Source organism: Marmota monax, unplaced genomic scaffold, assembly GCF_021218885.2.
Source record: "Marmota monax isolate L192 unplaced genomic scaffold, Marmota_monax_Labrador192_F-V1.1 WCK01_AAM20220418_F8-fsc00021, whole genome shotgun sequence".
Lineage (NCBI taxonomy): Eukaryota > Metazoa > Chordata > Mammalia > Rodentia > Sciuridae > Marmota > Marmota monax.
Window position 1 is genome coordinate 11,614,014 of NW_026695228.1, and position 18,075 is coordinate 11,632,088.

General features: G+C 38.4%; 1 protein-coding gene across 1 annotated transcript in view; it reads right to left on the reverse strand.

Annotated features, from left to right (window-relative positions):
• The window catches only part of Oxsr1 (oxidative stress responsive kinase 1), a 111,489-nt gene extending 96,281 nt beyond the window's left edge, over nt 1–15,208 (reverse strand). Inside the window, exon 1 of the mRNA XM_046436601.2 lies at nt 15,077–15,208. Coding sequence (XP_046292557.1) covers nt 15,077–15,146 — 70 coding nt within the window. The 5' untranslated portion in view covers nt 15,147–15,208. The remainder of the gene's footprint in view (nt 1–15,076) is intronic.
• Nucleotides 15,209–18,075: the final 2,867 nt, after the last annotated feature.

An 18,075-nucleotide genomic window follows, 5' to 3' on the forward strand; every position in this document is an offset into this window, starting at 1 on the left:
AAAAGGTATAACTACTGGCACACACGATAACTTGGATAAACCTCTGAGTTCTACTGAGTTAAAAACAGTACTCTCAAAAAGTTACATATTTTATTTTATGATTCTACTCTTTAAATAACAAAACAATAGAAATAGAGAACAGATCAGTGGTTGTCAAGAGTTGGGAGTGGGGGCAGATAGGACTCCAAAGGGACAGCCCAAGAGAGCCCTGCGGTGAGATGCAATTCTATTATCTTCATTTTAATGGTAATTACATGAAACTACTCATGTAATAAAATTGCATATAACTATACACACATGCATACAATTGAGTTCATCTGTGCACAACGTGTGCAGAGTTACCGTACAATACCAAATGCTAGAAAAATCTAAGTCCTATGGCTTTTTTTTTTTTTTTTTGCCTAGGTCTCAATTCATCCACTACCATTAATGAAATAATCTTCACCATTTGTACAATGGCACACCTCAAGATCCCTAAATCACAGCAGCTACTTGACATTATACTTGATAACTGAACAAGTTAACTTATTTTCCATACCCTAAATACAATTTATTTTATCCCCACCTCCATGCCTCTGTGCAAGCCATTCACCCTGCTTTCTATCTTCAAGAAACTCTGTGGGAAGTAGACTTAGACTGAAACCCCAGCTCTACTACTATTAGCAAATTTCCATTTCCTGAACTATGTGCCTGGATATAGCAATGCTCAATAAATGGTTGCATTTATTTTTCACTTGTTTATCCAATACCAATACCAATATCACAAGCTCTAAGTCAGCCCTGATGACTTAGCAAGACCCTGTTTCAAAAAAAAAAAAAAAATTAGTGTAACTAATTAAAACAAATAAAAAATTTAAAAAATAAAAAGCTTCAGATGTATCTCACGAGTAAAGCACCCCTGGGTTCAATCTCCAGTACCATTAAAAAAAAAAAAAAAAAAGGCGGGGAGGTAGTATTTATATCAGACCACTTTCTGATTCTACTGTTCACATACCAAGTAAAGCTAATGCAGATCATCTATAGCGCATCTCTTCAATAATCTGAGGTTATATTTTCAGCCCAAAACTCCAATTGTTAATAATCCCAAGGATCACCTCAAAGTGTTTCCATGGCAATCTGTGGTTGTTTCCTTTAAAGGTAGAACCTTAGCTGGGCACAGTGACACACACCTTTAATCCCATGGATTTGAGAGTCTTAGGCAAAAGGATGGCTATTTTGAAATCAGCCTCAACAATTTATCGAGGCCCTAAGCAGCACAGCCAGACCCTTGCTACAATAAAAAAATTAAAAGTGCTAATAAGGATGTAGCTCAGTGGCAAAGTGCCCTCAGTTGAATCATCAGTATGAAGAACAGGAAGAGGAAGAAGAGGAGGAAGAGGAGAGAGAAAAAAGAAAAAAATTATCTCAGAAGATTTTTTATACCAGCCTAAAAAAACAATTACGTAATCTAAAAGAAAGTATATGCTTTAAAACTCAAATATCTTAAGGGATAAAAGCAAAGAGCAAAGCAGTATGTTAGAAGCCAATGTTGTTGTTGTTGGTGGTGGTGGTGGTGGTGTAGTGTTGGGGATTGAACTCAAGATTTGGCATATGCTAAGCAAGCACTCTATCACTGAGCTACACCTCAAGCCCCTCCTACATAAAAGGATACACATGTTTAAGTTTTCTAAAAGGAAATACAAGAAACTATTAAAGTTGTTTAACAGGAGTAGGCAAGGAGTACCTCTTCATCAGCAAAACACCAGATTAAAAAACAGTACTATCCACTAAGGCAGGAAGATCACAAATTCAAAGTCAACCTCAGGCACTTATCAGACCCTGTCTCAATAAAAAATGGCTGAGGATGTGGCTCAGTAGTTAAACAGCCCTGGGTTCAATCCCTGGCACCCAAAACAAAAAGACAAGAAAGTACTGTCTGTAAATGTTAATGCACAGAAACATAATTTAAAAAGAAGTTCTTGGGGCTGGGGTTGTGGCTCAGCAGTAGAGCACTCACCTAGCATGTGCAAGGCTCTGGGTTCGATCCTCAGCATTGACTTACTATAAAATAAATAAATAAATAAATGGTACAAAAAAAAGTTTTTTAAAAAAATAAGTTCTTTTTTCCCAATTAATAAGTCATATTTTTATTTATACTACAAGAAGAAAATATTTATATTATTGAAATAAATACTCAAATCTTCTAGAAGCTTTCTAGATTTCTAGCAAAGAACCCATATTGCAGTAGCAGAAGAAACTTGATAATTTTTGTAATAATTTCTGAATTACAAGCCAACTTAGATAAACATGAAAACATGGCAGAGACCATCTTAAACCTGCCTTGTTTATATGATCTAACAGTAAAGATCTTAAAGGGTTAGACTCAGATACAGTAATTGAATATACTATTTAAAATTTTACTTTTTTCAATGTTACTATCTTTTCATTATTTTTATTATTCCTATTCATTCAAAATAATAATTAACATATAATGCATATGTATATAAAACTTCCCAATAGAATTTTCAATTTTAAAAATCCCTTCACAAAACTGTAAGCTACAAATTACACTCACTAAATGGCTAAATCAAAAAGACAGACAATAATAAGTGCTGATAAAGATGTAAAAACACTGGAACCCTCCTACTTCGCTGGTAGGACTGTAAAATGTACAGCTATACAATGAATTATTTGGCAATAAGAGGAATAAAGTACTAATACATCCTACAACACAGAACTTTTTTTAAATTTATTTTTTAGTTGTAGTTGGACACAATACCTTTATTTTATTTCTTTATTTTCATGTGGTGCTGAGGATTGAACCCAGGGCCTCACACGTGCTAGGCAAGTGCTCTACCGCAGAGCCACAACCCCAGGCCACAGAAGAACTTTGAACACACAAAGTGAAACCAGACACAAAGGCCATATATAGTATGATTCCATTTGTATAAAATATCCAGAATAGGCAAATCCATTAGGAGCAGAAAGTAAATTAGCCATTTCCAGGGACTATAGGGAGAGAGAAATGGAAAGTACTGTCAACAGGAATGGAGTTTCTTTTTGGAATCATGAAAATGTTCTGGAATTAGTGGTGGTGGTTACACACCTCTGCAAATATACTGAATTGTACATTTTAAAAGGCTGAATTTTATGGTATGTGAATTACATCTCAATAATGCTATTACTTAAAATCCTTCAAGTGTGTCAAATTTCTAAATTAATGTGTTTCAAACATTAAAAATTGCAAATGATACACATATACAACTATCTAATTCAACAGAGTGTACATGTGTTAAATATAAATCCATTTGAAAAATCCTTGTCTAAACCACACACACATAACCACAGTCAATACTGACATAGATAAACCCAAATCCCAATACTACCAAAAACTGCACAAAACTCAAATAACGCAAAATTTAGATTGAGATCTAATATTTAAGAACACATTTACATTCAATAACATCGTCCAATATTGTAACTGAACAATTTTCACAACTGTTTAGGAATACTAAAATCCTTTGCTTAATAAAAATGATCCAACAGGCTACTACTGAAATTGTTTAGTTTGTCTGCTTCTTGGTTGAACATCCTCTATTGCACATGAATACAGGTAGAGTTGAGCAGAATGGTAGTGCTTGCAATTAAGCTCCCTTCCTCTCACATCACTTCAAGGAAGCCCTAAAAAAAATCTAAACTCTCTTGTCTTCAGCAAGTAGCCACTGCTTGACTCTTGGAAACACTACAGAATAGAAGGAAGCTAATCATGGAGCAGAAGCATTCTCAAATCACAGAGGACACAATGTGGCCTCCAATGGCCCTATATAACAGACATCTTCTAATATACAGATGTGTTCACTGATTATTAATTTTCAAAAATGTACAAAATGGTGTTAGTTTTTTTAACCAGTGTTAATTCTCACATCTACCCCTGGGTAACCCCATATTGACTATTTTACATACACAAAACCTGAAATAGCAGCCTTAAACATATTAATGTTATACATATGTAAACCAAAACCATGCCAAGGTTAAAAATATAGTACTCTCCCCTTATCTACAGGGGACATCTTCCAAGGCCCCCAGAGAATGCTTGCAACCATGCACAGCACTAATCCCTATATATACTATATTTTTTATTATATGCATATACTTATGATAAGATTTATTTTTAAAAGTGGGCACAGTAATAGGTAAGACAATAATAAAAGAACATTTTAATAACATATTTTCCAGTTCTTAACAATTTCCCAGATAGAAGACTCATTCTTACCATATATCTTAGCAACAATTTTTTTCTTATTAGGAATCTTTACCCTTTTGCATAAAGAAAGCACTTTGTGTCTTCTCTTTGGAATATTCAAATTGCCCTCATTTTGCACTTTTACTGAGTAGATTACTTTAACACCAGCACTACAATACCATGACATTAAATCTGATAACCAAGATGGCTATTTAAACAGGCAAGGGGACAGGTAGCAAATACTACTTGGAAACACTGGACAAGGGAATGATTCATACTGGGGATGGGTGATATGATACTTCATCATGCTACTCAGAACAGTACACAATTCAAAACTTGTGAATTACTTTTTTCTGGAATTTTCCATTTAAAATTTTCAGACCTCAGTTGACTGCAAGTAACTGAAACTGCAGGAAAAAAACCATAGATAAGGGAAGATACTGCACAGATAAAGGAATAAATTTAGTTACACCAACAATGAAACATCAAACCTAAGAATTATCAATCATAATTGTTCATGTATTAAAGTATCTTTATTTCAAAGATTCACTCACTTAATGAATAAATCTCCCTAAGTTCTGGTGTGATTTAACCAATGACCAAAGACAAACTGTAAAGGTTTCACCAAACCCAGTATTAAAAAGAGACTTGCAAGCTCCAGTTCTATACAACAATCATTTTCATCCATCATCATATGATTTTTCCCAAAACAAAAACAAAATATTTTAATATTCTAAAATAGAGAAGTACAGTAATCCAATAAAAACTCAATACTTTCAATACCATTAATTAGAAATAGTCAACCATGTTCTTTCATCAGAAAAAAATTTACTTTATAGAAAATAGCAATTTACTGGGCATAGTGGTGCACATCTGAAATCCCAGAGATGGAAGGCTAAAGAAGAAGGATTACAAGTTCAAAGACAGCCTCAGCAATTTATCGAGGCCCCACGCAACTTAGTGAGATCCTCTCTCAAAAAATAAAAACAGCTGTAGAAGTAGCTCAGTGGTTAAGCACCTCTAGGTTCAATCTCCAGTATCAAAAAGAAAATAGTGGGCTGGGGTTTGTGGCTCAGCGGTAGACCCATCGCCTCATACATGTGAGACCTGGATTTCATCCTCAGCACCACATAAAAATAAATAAACAAAATAAAGATATTGTGCCCATGTATAACTAAACAAATATTTTTTTTAAAAAAAGAAAGAAAATAGTAATTAATAATGTAAATAGGAGGGTAAAAGAATACCTAAAAAAATTTTATTCATAATTATTTTTAAGTGAACTTTTTTTATTCTAATTTGTTATATATGACAGCAGAATGCATTACAATTCTTACTACACATATGGAGCATGATTTTTCATATCTCCGGTTGTATACAAAGTATATTCACATCATTCATGTCTTCATACATGTACTTAAGGTAATGATACCCATCTCATTCCACCATCTTTTTTAACCCCATTCCCCCTCTCTTCCCCTCCCACTCCTTTGCCCTATATATAGTTCATCTAATCCTCCCATGTTCCCCCTCCCAATCCCATTATGAATCAGCCTCCTTATATCAGAGAAAACATTCGGCATTTGGTTTTTGGGGATTGGCTAACTTCATTTGGCATTGTATTCTCCAGCTCCATCCATTTACCTGCAAATGACATAATTTTATTCTCTTTTATTGCTGAATAATATTCCATTGTGTGCATATACTACATTTTCTTTATCCATTCATCTTCTGAAGGGCATCTAGGTTGGTTGGTTCCACAGTTTAGCTATTGTGAATTGTGCTGTTCTAATTAACTATTATCTCCAATATTTTTCAAAAATCTAGTAACAAAAGGATTGCAGAACAAATTTTTTAAATGCTTTATCTTCTCTTTAAAGCAGGCTTCTTAAGGCAGTTTTTTTTAAACTACAAGTCTATTTACACTGGGCTTACCATCATTTTTCTTAGTATAAACAGAATCGGTAAGCACTATAGGCAGCAAACAAAAATGTTACTTTGTAAAAACTGTTATTTCAGTATGAATACACATACATTTGGGTAAGAAGTACTACTCAGGAATGATTTCAAAGTGTGAAAAGCTATCTTCACTAAGCACTGACCTGATATAATGAAAATTTTAAAGCAATTTTCAATAAAACACCCAAAGTCAGACTTTCATTATTTTGCACTGGTTTGTATTCTAACTTCTGTTCTCTCCTAGTTAGTTCTTTAACTGCATTATCAGTGTACACACCAGAATGGAGTGGTGTGCAAAAATAGAGGTGCAGCTTTCTCCTAAAACCTTTCAAAATGGAGAGTAAGAAAAGGAGTTACCCACACATGAGGGAAACTAAAAATAAAAAAGTTCTGAGTCTCTCTCCAACTTACCAGACCCAGAAATTGAGGGAAGGTAATAATGAATATTACTCCTACCTGTGAGGAAAAAATAAGTCAAATAAGTCAGATCAATTGAAGATATTTTCCCCAAAATTTTGGTCACAGCTCTAACAGGTAAATTCCAAAGACTATTTAAAGTAATCCTTAGTAAGGTTTTGCATTTATTAAAGGAATGAGCCAACCCAGACTGTTCATTTTAAAAGGCAAACAAGGTATTGTCACCTGAACTGTGGAGTAAGCCCTTTTCTAAATAAGAATCTTGTCAGAGTATCACTGAAAATTAAGGCTCCTAGAATTGGCACACACATACACACACAAAAAAAAAAAAAAAACAGGCATCATCATAAAAATCAGGCTATTCTCTTCATACAAGATGAAAATAAAGATACATTGCCATATGTGTTGAGTAATTATTCAAACAGCACGATGGTCCTGCAGTGAATCATCCCTCACCCTCCTCCTCATTCTGGTGATCTCCCAGCTCAAGGGACAGTAATGCCAATCTTCCTGACACTCCAGCCAAAAAGCTTGGAATCATTTTATCTCCCCTTTCTCTCACATCTAATCCAACAGCAAATTCTCTTTTAACTTCAAAAATATATCATATCCAGAGTCTAACCGATACCACCTCCACTACTACACTTTCCCCACCCCTTGATAACCTCTCCTATCACCCTTACAAAAACTATTCTCACAACTATTTTACCTCTGCTCAATATCCTGCAATGATTTTCAATCTTACTCAAAGCAAAAACCAAATTCTGACAATGACTTTTCTGATAAGGACCATGCATCTGTACCACTTACCTTTCTGACCTCTTCACCTGTCACTTCACCCTGTCTCCCTCAGCTCTGGCCTCCCTCACCTCCTTCCAATTCCTTATTCACATCAGCATGCTTCTACTTCAGAGCCTTTGTGTTCATTGTTCCCTCTAATTGGAATAAGGTTCCTATAGATAAGCACTTCTCACCTACTTCAGGTCTTAATTCAAATGTCACCTTCTCAGTGTGGCTTTCCCTGACCTATTTAAAACCATACCCCACCTCCATCCCTAGTAGTCCCCAGTCCCTATCACTGCTCTATTTTTCTCCTTCACTACCACCACTAGATTACGAACCCCATGAAAGTGGGAATTTTATCTATTTGCTTTACTACTTTATCTCCAGTATTCAGAACAGTGCCTGGCTTATAACAGCAGTTCAAGAAATATTTGTTTAATGATTTTATCAATCAAGTATAGAATATATTTTCAAGGAGGAAAAAAACCTACTTGCTTGGGTCAGAACAAACACAAAATAACCCAGTCATCTTCGGCATGTCCGCACTGTTACCATCATGAATGATAACATTTATTGTATACTTATTCTGTATACCAAGAACTATACTGAGCACTTTCTTTACTTGTATCCCTTTTTTTCATCTAGCTATTAAAATAATCCCATGAGTTAGGTATTACTGATTTTACAAACAACGTAAGCAAAGGTAAGACTTAAGTCATAGAGTTAATAAGAAGCAATACAGGGCCTACAAATCGAAACTACATGATGTTTCAATATTATATTTTTAATTGGTAGGCAATTACCTCTTTAGTTTCCACCACCCCCCCCCCCATTGGTACTGGGGATTCAGCCTGGAGCACTTATATCACTGAGCTACATACCCAATTCTTTTTGATTTTTTAAAAATTTTTAAAAATATTTTTGTTGTTGTTGTAGATGAACACAGTACCTTTATTTTCTTTTTTATGTGGAGCTGGAGATGGAACCCAGTGCCTCACGCATGCTAGGCAAGCACTCTACCACTGAGCCACAACCCCAGCCCCCCCAGTTCTTTTTATCTTATTTGATTTTTTGACACAGGGCTCACTATGTTGCTGAGACTGGCCTCGAACTTGCAATCCTCCTGCGTTTTCCTCCAGAGTTGCTGGGAATACAGGTGTGCACCACCACACCCAGTCACCTCTTTAGATTAAAGGTAACTTACATATGATCACTATGTGTCAGGTTAATTATTTACTTGCAATGTATTTTTTAACTATTTTAACTTAAAAAAACCCAAGGCCAACATTTTTAGTTGCTTATCCAACTTACAATTTCCTCTTCTTTAATAAGAGAACCCCAACCTATTTTGTTTGAAGTAAAAACATATTACTCAGCTAAAAAGCTTCATTTACCAACTTCCCTTGCCAAAAAAATAAAATAAAAATTACATAGTTCAAACCAATAAATAGAAGTGGAAATCCCTGAGTAAGGCACCCAAGAAACGAAGCCCTTTGAACAGGAGCCAATTTAGCTGTCATGTGTCTTTGTCCTTTTGCCACATTCTTCTTCTGGTCCACATGCAAGCATGAAGCTAGAGATGGAACAACTATCTTGCAGCCATGAGAATGAGAGCTAAAAGCAATGATATGAAAAACCAGGATCATTGGTACCTGACAGTCTGGACTGGCTGCCACCTCCAGTTCTCTTGTCACATAAGGGGAAAAGTATTTATTAAGCCATTGCTATGCCTCATTTGCATTACATGCAGACAAATATAATCCCTATTTTATAGAACCCTATGAAACTGTTGTTGCCTTCACTGAAAATGTTACCTCAGCAGAGTCTCCCAATCAAGGGGAAAATATACCATTACGCATCACTCTGTTGATAAGAGCACGAAGATCCTCACATTTATGAAGGGATTTGAGGTGAAGTTCTGAAATCTGGAAACTACTACTTAAACATCAATATGTGTAGCTAATTAAAAACTAATAAAACAAAAAAAAAGCGGGGGGAGTAGAGAATAAAGCTTGTGGGTTGCCTTCACCAAAGCCAAGTGAATCATGCCCATCTTAAAGAAGAAGAAAAAATCTTAAACCTACTCTGAAATTTTTCAATTTTCTAAACCTAGTCTTAGGTACATACTAAATATTTATTGAGACTTTTCAAGACATGACAATAAAAGCCACATGATGCAGACTGGTTTTCATCTTTGCCATCATACTGCACTGTTGGCAATACCATGGTGGCAGGACTTACACAAGGTATACTACCATGTCTAACATGAATCCCTAAATCCATCTAATTTGAATAAGACCTGGAACTGAGAAAGAAGGAAAAAAAAATGGAAGATGAAGGAATGTTCCAATACACAAGAATAGATTCAAAATATTGAAGTGTTACAGTGTTACAAGATTACAAATCACACAGTATTTTATATTTTGTCAATACCAAAATTTGAAAACTGTAAATACAAAAAAAGAAAGAAGGAAAAAAGTCTGATATAATAACAACCACTTTTTGGACCATTTAATATGAGCTGAACACTTTCTACAATCAATCCATATAAAAGCCGCAATGACACAGGTACTATTATCACCATTTTAGACAAAAGCTAACAGTAAAACCAGTTATATAATTTGCCCCCAAGATCATAAAGCTAGTAAGAGCCAAGATTTGAATTCAAGTCAGTCCACACCTTTATAATAAAAGCCCACACTTTCACAACTACTTCAATACATGTCAAATACAGTATAAAAGGCTCAAAAATCCCAATACAAAACTACAGGCTAGAAATGAGCTCACAAATAGTAAAAAGATAATTAATTATAAGAAGAGCACATACCTTTTTTTTTTTTTTTTTACAAATAATTGTACATAGATAACTTTTAAAATCTTACAAAAACATGCTTAGGATGATACAATTCTTACAAGAAAGTCCTTTGAATTCCCAAATGATACACTTTTAATATGTTCCTAGGGAGAGATTTTTTTTTCACCTGTAGGATTTTTCCATATTTTTTTTGGGGGGAGGGGGCAAGGGAAGTTGGTAAATGAAGCTTTTTAGCTGAATAATATGTTTTTACTTAAAACAAAATAGATTGAGGTTCTCTTATTAAAGAAGAGGAAATTTATGTTGGATAAGCAACTAAAAATGTTGGTAAAATCCTACAGGTGAAAAAAAAAAAAACAGAATGAGAGAATAATTAAATATCACAGTGCTAAGTAGCACATGTGAAAAATATTACAGGCCAAATAAATATACAGGTTTTGAAATAATTACACTAATTTCCCTGGAACATAATCCTTTGAAAATTAAATCTAAATGATTTCTCAAATCCTTTTTTTTCTAGATTCCAATCATTTGTCTCCTGAAAAAAAAAAAATGATGAAATATAAAGGAATTGTGAAGATTCACTTGAAGGGCTGGGGTTGTGGCTCAGCAGTGGAGCGCTTGCCTCGAACATGTGAGAACCTAGGTTCGATCTTCAGCACCACTTAAAAATAAATAAGTGAAATCAAGGTATTGTGTCCAACTACAACTAAAAAACAAATAAATATTTTTTAAAAAAAGATTCACTTGAAGATTATAGTTAATTATGAAATACTGTGTTTATGGACTAGGGATTGTAGCTCAGTGGTAGAGCCTTTGCTTAGAGGGTACAAATCCCTAGGTTCAATCCCCAATACTGTCCAAAAATAAAATAAATAAAATAAAAAAGTGACAAATAAAACTTCTGTATTTTAAAAGAACACCACACTAAGGGGGCTGCAGTAAGTGCTCAGTAGTAAAATGCTTGTCTGGCATGTGTGAGGCCCTGGGTTCAATTCTCAGCACCATAAATAAATAAATAAATAAATAAATAAATAAATAAATAAATAAAATAAAAGATCCATTGACAACTAAAAAATATTATATATTTAAAAAAAAAAAAGAAAGAAAGACACACCACTAAGAAAATGAAGACAAGGCTGAGTTGGCTGAGTGGGACAGCACTTGCCTAGTATGTGTGAGACCCTGGATTCAATTCCCAGCACCACTCACACACACACACACACACACACACACACACAGGAAGACAAATAAAAATACTTGTACTGAAATCATACACTACACCAGATGAAAGACTTATATGAAGAATGAATACACATATACCACTCTCTTTCCCTCTCCTATAAATCAGTAAGAAAACAAAACATAGCAATGGATAATCCAGACAGGCAAAAGATACTGTTATCAGTCATTAGAGAAATAAAAATCAAAACTACAGTGAAATACCACTTCATACCCACTAGGATGGCCATAATCCAAAAGACAGGACAGGGCTGGGGATGTAGCTCAGGGGCAGAGCGCTTGCCTAGCAGGTGTGAGGCACTGGGTTTGATTCTTAGCACCATGTATCAATAAAGAAAATAAAGGCCCATTGACAACTAAAAAAAATATTAAAAAAAAAAAAAAAAGACAGGGCTGGGGATATAGCTCAGTGGTAGAATACATGTGAAGTCCCAGGTTGAATCCCCGGTACCACATAAATGTATACAAGATAGCACACAGACAACAAAGCTGACCAGAATGTTGACAAATGGGAATTCTCATACATTAGTTAGAAGAATGTGAAATGGTATAACTACTTTGAAAAAAGATTGGCAGTATCTTAAAAAATTACCAAATTTATCATATGACTGAGCCATTCCATTCCTGGGATATACTCAAGGAAAATGAAATACGTTCACATGAAGATTTAATGTAAATTCTGATAGCAGCCTTATTCCAAATAGCCAAAAGCAGAAACAATCCAATGTCCATGAACCGATGTCCAAAAAAAAGGAACCATGTACTGCAACATGCTACACTACGATGAACCTCAAAAAACATTATGCAAAAAAATACAAATAAAAAAGACTACATATTATATGATTGCATTTATATGAAACATCCAGAGCAAATCTATAAAGACAGAAAGTAGATTTGTGGTTGCCTGGGGCTAAGGGTGGGTATAGGGAGTTACTACAAATGGACATGAGACATCTTTTTGGCTTGACAGAAATATTTTAAAACTGCCTTTGGTGATGACTTACCAACTCTGTAAATTTACCTTTAATCAGGTAGACTTTTAAAAAAATCATGTTATATGGATTCCATTTATGTGAAAAATTCAAAAAACACAATCTATAGAGGAAAAAAATAGATTTGTGGTTACCTGAGACTGGGGAAGGGAAGAGAGATTAACTATGAAAAGGCACAAGGGAATCTCATTGGGCAGATAGAAATATCCTAAAATGGGGTGATGGCAACAATTAATCAGCAAATCTACTAAAACACTGTTACATTTTATAAATAAAATAAGAACATTTTATAGTATTAAATGTAAAAGTTGTTTTAAAAAATAAAATAACTCTGTAAAGTTGTTTTAAAAAATAACCTAATCAAATCACAGTAGAGTTCTTAACCTTTGATGAGCCTTGGACTACTCTGTGGTTAATGGGATAAGAAGTAACCCTATCCTGGAGGACTCGATGTCACTCTCTATTGCCCATTTACAGACAATTTACGGTTCTGAGGACACCAAATTAATAATATCACTAACTCTCTAGAGCCGTTGCAACACTGAAATTCCATGACATCTCAACAACAAACATACTAAGAATGACTACAGCCACCCTTTCCACCTTAGAAGTATCCGTACCAGAAAATAAAGCAAAACTCCTCTTCTAAAGTAACTGTAGAGAGCCCTTTCTTTATTTTTTCTGTTATCATTTTGGAATCTCCCATTTAATCCCTTACTTCAATATGAAACCCTGATTAAGGGACCCAGAAGTAATCAATCAAAACAGAGATCTCGCTGGGTGGGTGGCACAGGCCTGTAATCCCAGCTACTCAGAAGGCTGAGCAAGAGGATAGCAAATCTGGGGAGAGCCTGGCAACTTAGTGGAGACACTGCCTCAAAATTTAAAAAAAAAATTTAAAGGCTAAGGATGTAACTTATGTTAAAGACTCCCAAGGTTCAATCCCCAGCACCCCTCCCCAAAAAGATCTAACTAGCTAAATCAATACATGTCAAAGACCCAACATGTAGCAAGGACACAGACCCAAGAAGTGACTTAAAGTAAAAGATATGGTATCTTTTAGATAAAACTTAGCTTAGGCTGTTTTAAAACCAGAGGCAAAGCCAGGCATAGTGGCACATGCCTGTAATCCCAGCAACTCAGGAGGCTGAGGCAGAAGGACTGCCAAGCTCAAAGCCAGCCTTGGCAACTTAGTAAGGCCCTGTCTGTCTCAAAATAAAAAATAAAAAGGGTTAGAGGTGTGGCTCAGTGTTTAAGTGCCCCTGGGTTCAATCCCCAGTACCAAAACAAACAAAACAACCAAGAGGCAAGAAAAGTGGGGGAAAAAAAAGAAAAAATTTGACATTTCTTTAAAACACAGACACAATGCTGATAACATTGACACCCCCCAAGACAGCTCAAGAGTCTTCAGTTAGTCTTTGTTATAAAACTAATTTTAGCACAGCATGCTGGCAAAGTAGACAATTCTTCCTCCAATACACAGGGGTCTGCTCATGTCAGCTGGATTGAGCCTCTGTTTAGCTAAACCCACCCCCTTTTGATTTCTAAGGTCACTTGAGTTATTGTTGTCCAACAAACAGTACCCTCATCCACAGTTCCCAACTTCCCCCTTATCACTAAGCCTCTCTGAAAATTACAATCCACCTTTGTGAAAGTTTTGATCTCTGCCAACTAGTATTCCTGGACCCCCTTCAAATTCACTCCAGCACAGCAGTCAGATCTATCAGATCGTGTCATATCCCTGGTTGAAGACCTCCAGTGACACTTAAAATAAAATTTCAAAATCCTTACATGGCTGAACAGGTCCCCCTTATCTCTATCTATGCCAGTCTTCCTTCGGGTCCTAAAACATATCAAGCTCTTTCCCTCTCCAGGGCCTTTGCATTCCTTCATCCTTCAGTTAAGTGGGAAAAACAAGTCTTCCCTAGCTCTTTTAAGACTCACTTCTCATCCTTCAGAGCTCAATTTAAATATCATTGCTTCAGAAAAAGAATTTTCCCTGAAATCACCCTAACTTGGTCTCCAGGTTACTCTCTATCAGAACATTTTATTTCCTTCCCGTCACCTGCTAAAAACCTGTTCTTTCTCTTTCTTTCTTTCTCTCTCTCTCTCTCTTTCTTTTTTTTGACTACTTAGGTAATGTATACCTCCCTGACCAGCAAATCCGTTGGAAGGAAACAGAAGTTGGGTCTACATTCCTCAGCGCAGTACCTGCAGCTTCCCCAGCAACCTCTGGCACTTCCTGGCGGGGTTCTCGAACGGATGCAGGAATGAATCTACCTCACAATCCCAGAAATAGGGGGCTCAGCCCGCAACTCCAATATCCCACTTCTCACACGACCCCCAAAAGGCCTCTCCCACACCTGCGTTTTTCTTGCTCTTCAAGACAATCTGTCGCTCGCGTGCAAGCATCTGTCAAATGTACACAAATCTTCCACGAGCCCCTCAAGCCCCACCCCACCCCGCCTCACACGCGCTCCACCAACCCCGTGCTTCATACACGCGCCTAACAAACCTCTGGCCCCACGAGCGCCCCTCCAATTCCCGTGAATGCTGCAATCCTCGAGTTCCCGCAGCTCCCCACGTTCCCGCGTGTCACCCGCCGCCCAGCGCGACGCCTCCCCTCTCAGCGGCGCCTGCTCTCACCGATCACCTCCTGCAGCTCATAATCGTCCCTGTTGATGGACCAGGGCAGGGCGCTCGAGTCCTCAGTCATGACGGCGGCAGCGGCTCTCGGTCCTCCCTCAAACTCGCTGACCTCTCTCGTCTCCTCGCCGCGCGGCTCCCCACCCCCAACCGCCGCCGCCGCGCCCCCACCAACTGCCTAGGGAACAGCCGCCGGTCGGACAGCGCCTGGGTGCGAGGTCACTGCACGGCAAAGCGACAAGGGTTCACAGCTGCAACGGATCTCGCCTCCTGGTCCTCCGCGTCCAGCACTCTTCGTCCGGGTCCACGTCCCAGCCTCGGCCTCCGCAGCAGCCGCAACAGAAGGTTCTCCTGGGCCCAACCCCTCTGTCCCGCCCTCCACCCGAGCCCCACGCACGGGCCAAACTTTCCCTTCTCCCTCCACCTGCCGACACGCAGCGCGCTGACGTCACCGCGCCGGTCACGCCCCGCCTCGGCCCCGCCTCCAGCTGCCATTTCAAGTGTGGCTGGTTACTTAGCAAGCAAGTAAAAACTCCAAGAAGTTGTAAGTTGAGGGTGAAAGGAAAGAAAGGTGAAAGAAGGAGTTCTTCAAGGGCATCAAAAATCCAAAGAAGAGACAAAAATACTACAGAGGTAGTGGGTAGCCACACTAAGCATGGCGACCAGAGAAGCCAAGTAAGGAGGGAGGAGCCACTTCTGGAGGCCGGGGCACGTTGCCGTCTCCGTCGTCGCATTCATTGGTTGGTTTGAGAAGGAATGAAAAGAGCAACGGGTGTGTGTGGATGCCAGTCACAAGTTTAGTCCCGCCTCCAGGCTCTCAGCTAGTGTCTTGGCGGTAGGATTCCAGTCCTTCAAGATGTTCTGTACTTTGCTCTCCTAACCCCTTTATCTGCAGTGACGTCACTACGTAACCGTCACACTCTGGAGACGTGCAAATTGCTCCTGAGGGTGTGGAGAAACCCAAGGGAGCGGCTGGGTGGGGTCGCTTTTGAGTGTGGACAACTGCCAACTAGGATTAAAGGCCCTGAGCTACCAGCCAGAGTGGAACCGGAAGTTTGCCCCGTGACGACATTTTTTTTTTCAAGCGGAAGTTCTCTGCAGCGTCCGACGCGGCGCGCCCTCCAGCGTCTTCTTGAATTGATCGAGTTCTGTGGGTTCTCAGCTTTAGGACTGGAGCTCAAACGAGCACCTTCCTTGCAGTCCTCGAGATCATCTATTTTTTTCCCCCGTGACGCGGCTGGGGCTGTTAAAGTGAGAGCCGGCTCACGCAGCTTGGGGTCATTTCAAAGGCCTTGAATTTTGTGCAGCCTCATTGAACCTCACTTTTCTCAGGTTTACTAGATGGGGCCACTGAACAATGCTTTGGTAGCATGGCCAAAAAGAAAACAAGCCTCAGCTGATAGGACTAGGTGCGAAACTTCTCAACTGAACACCTCAGTCCAAACACAGCCACCAAAGGAAGAGACCTTTACCGAGCCGCGCACTGGAAACCCCGTGCTGAGCCCTCCTGTAGGAAGTCCACTGACCGTGAAGGGTAGCAAGTCTCCTCCTGGTTGATGGGATTGGAGAACGTTTCATGGAAGCAATAGAGTTTGAGCCAGACCGTGGAAAGCTAACATGATTTCAACAGATGGAAATTGAGAGACCATTGCAATCATAGCAAAGGTGCCAGACTTCCAGAAGGCATGGCACAGCCCTTACTATAGAATTCGGTTTCAGCCATTAATACTGACACCTTTGTTACTGCACGTGCTACCTTTTTTCTTTTTGCGGGGAGAAGAGGAGCTACATCTGATGGTAAAAGTTAGAAATCTCAACGTTTGTGCCAATAGAAAGACCCACAAGCCAAAGATTAACTTGGGATTGTTAGGCTGTGTGAACCATGGACAGACCAGATTTTTGGTTTTTTCACATCCATGATATCGTATGAATAATAGTAAAGACTTCAGGGAAAGATTTGAAAAACCTTCCTTCCTCTCTTCCCCTTCCCCTGAGAAAAGGAACTACTTACTAATCCAATGGTGAAAATTAAAGATGTTATTTGGCCCACATTGTTGGGCAGTAACTATATGACGTCTATCTCCTGAACACACATGGGTTGATGCATTATTCAAACTAGAACCTCCTCTGCAGATCTGGTCATTTTATTTTCTCTGTGGCTTGATAGAGGTTACTATGATTTTTAATGAACAAAGACCTGGTGACTGTTCTAGGCCAGAAGTCCAAACCTCAACCCCTTTCTCAGCCTGTGGAGTATCTTCCCATGTGAGAATGCTGTCATAAACGGAATACAGTGGTGACCAAGGCAGCCTTAGTTCCTCTTTTTGTAGAGAATATGGTTTTCATAGAGAAGAGTAAACAACAAACAGATAAGTAATTTTAAGTTACAAATTATCATGCAGGAAAAAGGTAGTTATACTGTGATAGAGAATAATTAGGAAATCAGACAGACAAAGAGTGGGTGGTGGTGGTGGTTTTGGACCAGAGATTGAACCCAGAGCCACTGAGCCATGTCCCCAGTCCTTTTCATTGTGAGACAGGGTCTCTTGCTAAGTTATCACTAAGTTGCTTGGGGCCTCCATAAATTGCTAAGCCTGACTTTGAATTTTCAGTCCTCCTGCCTCAGCCTCCTGAGCCTCTGGGATTATAGGCATGTGCTACCGCCACTCAGTTAAGAGTGTTTTTAAAAAACAGGATTCAGGGGGATTTAGCCACATTTGAAGCTATTAATAATACTTGGTATTCCAGTTGTGTTGCTGGGCCAGGTGTGCTGTAATCCCAGCAGCTCAGGAGGCTGAGACAGGAGGATCACAAGCCTCAGCAACAGTGAGGCGCCAAGCAACTAAGACCCTGCCTCTAAATAAAATAAAAAATAGGGGTGGGGATGTGATTCAGTAGTTGAGTGCCCCTGAGTTCATTCCTTGATTACCCCCCCCCAAAAAAAATTGTGTTGCTGGTTTTTGCATATGGCTCCCTCAGTAATTATTTTAGGAAAGAGA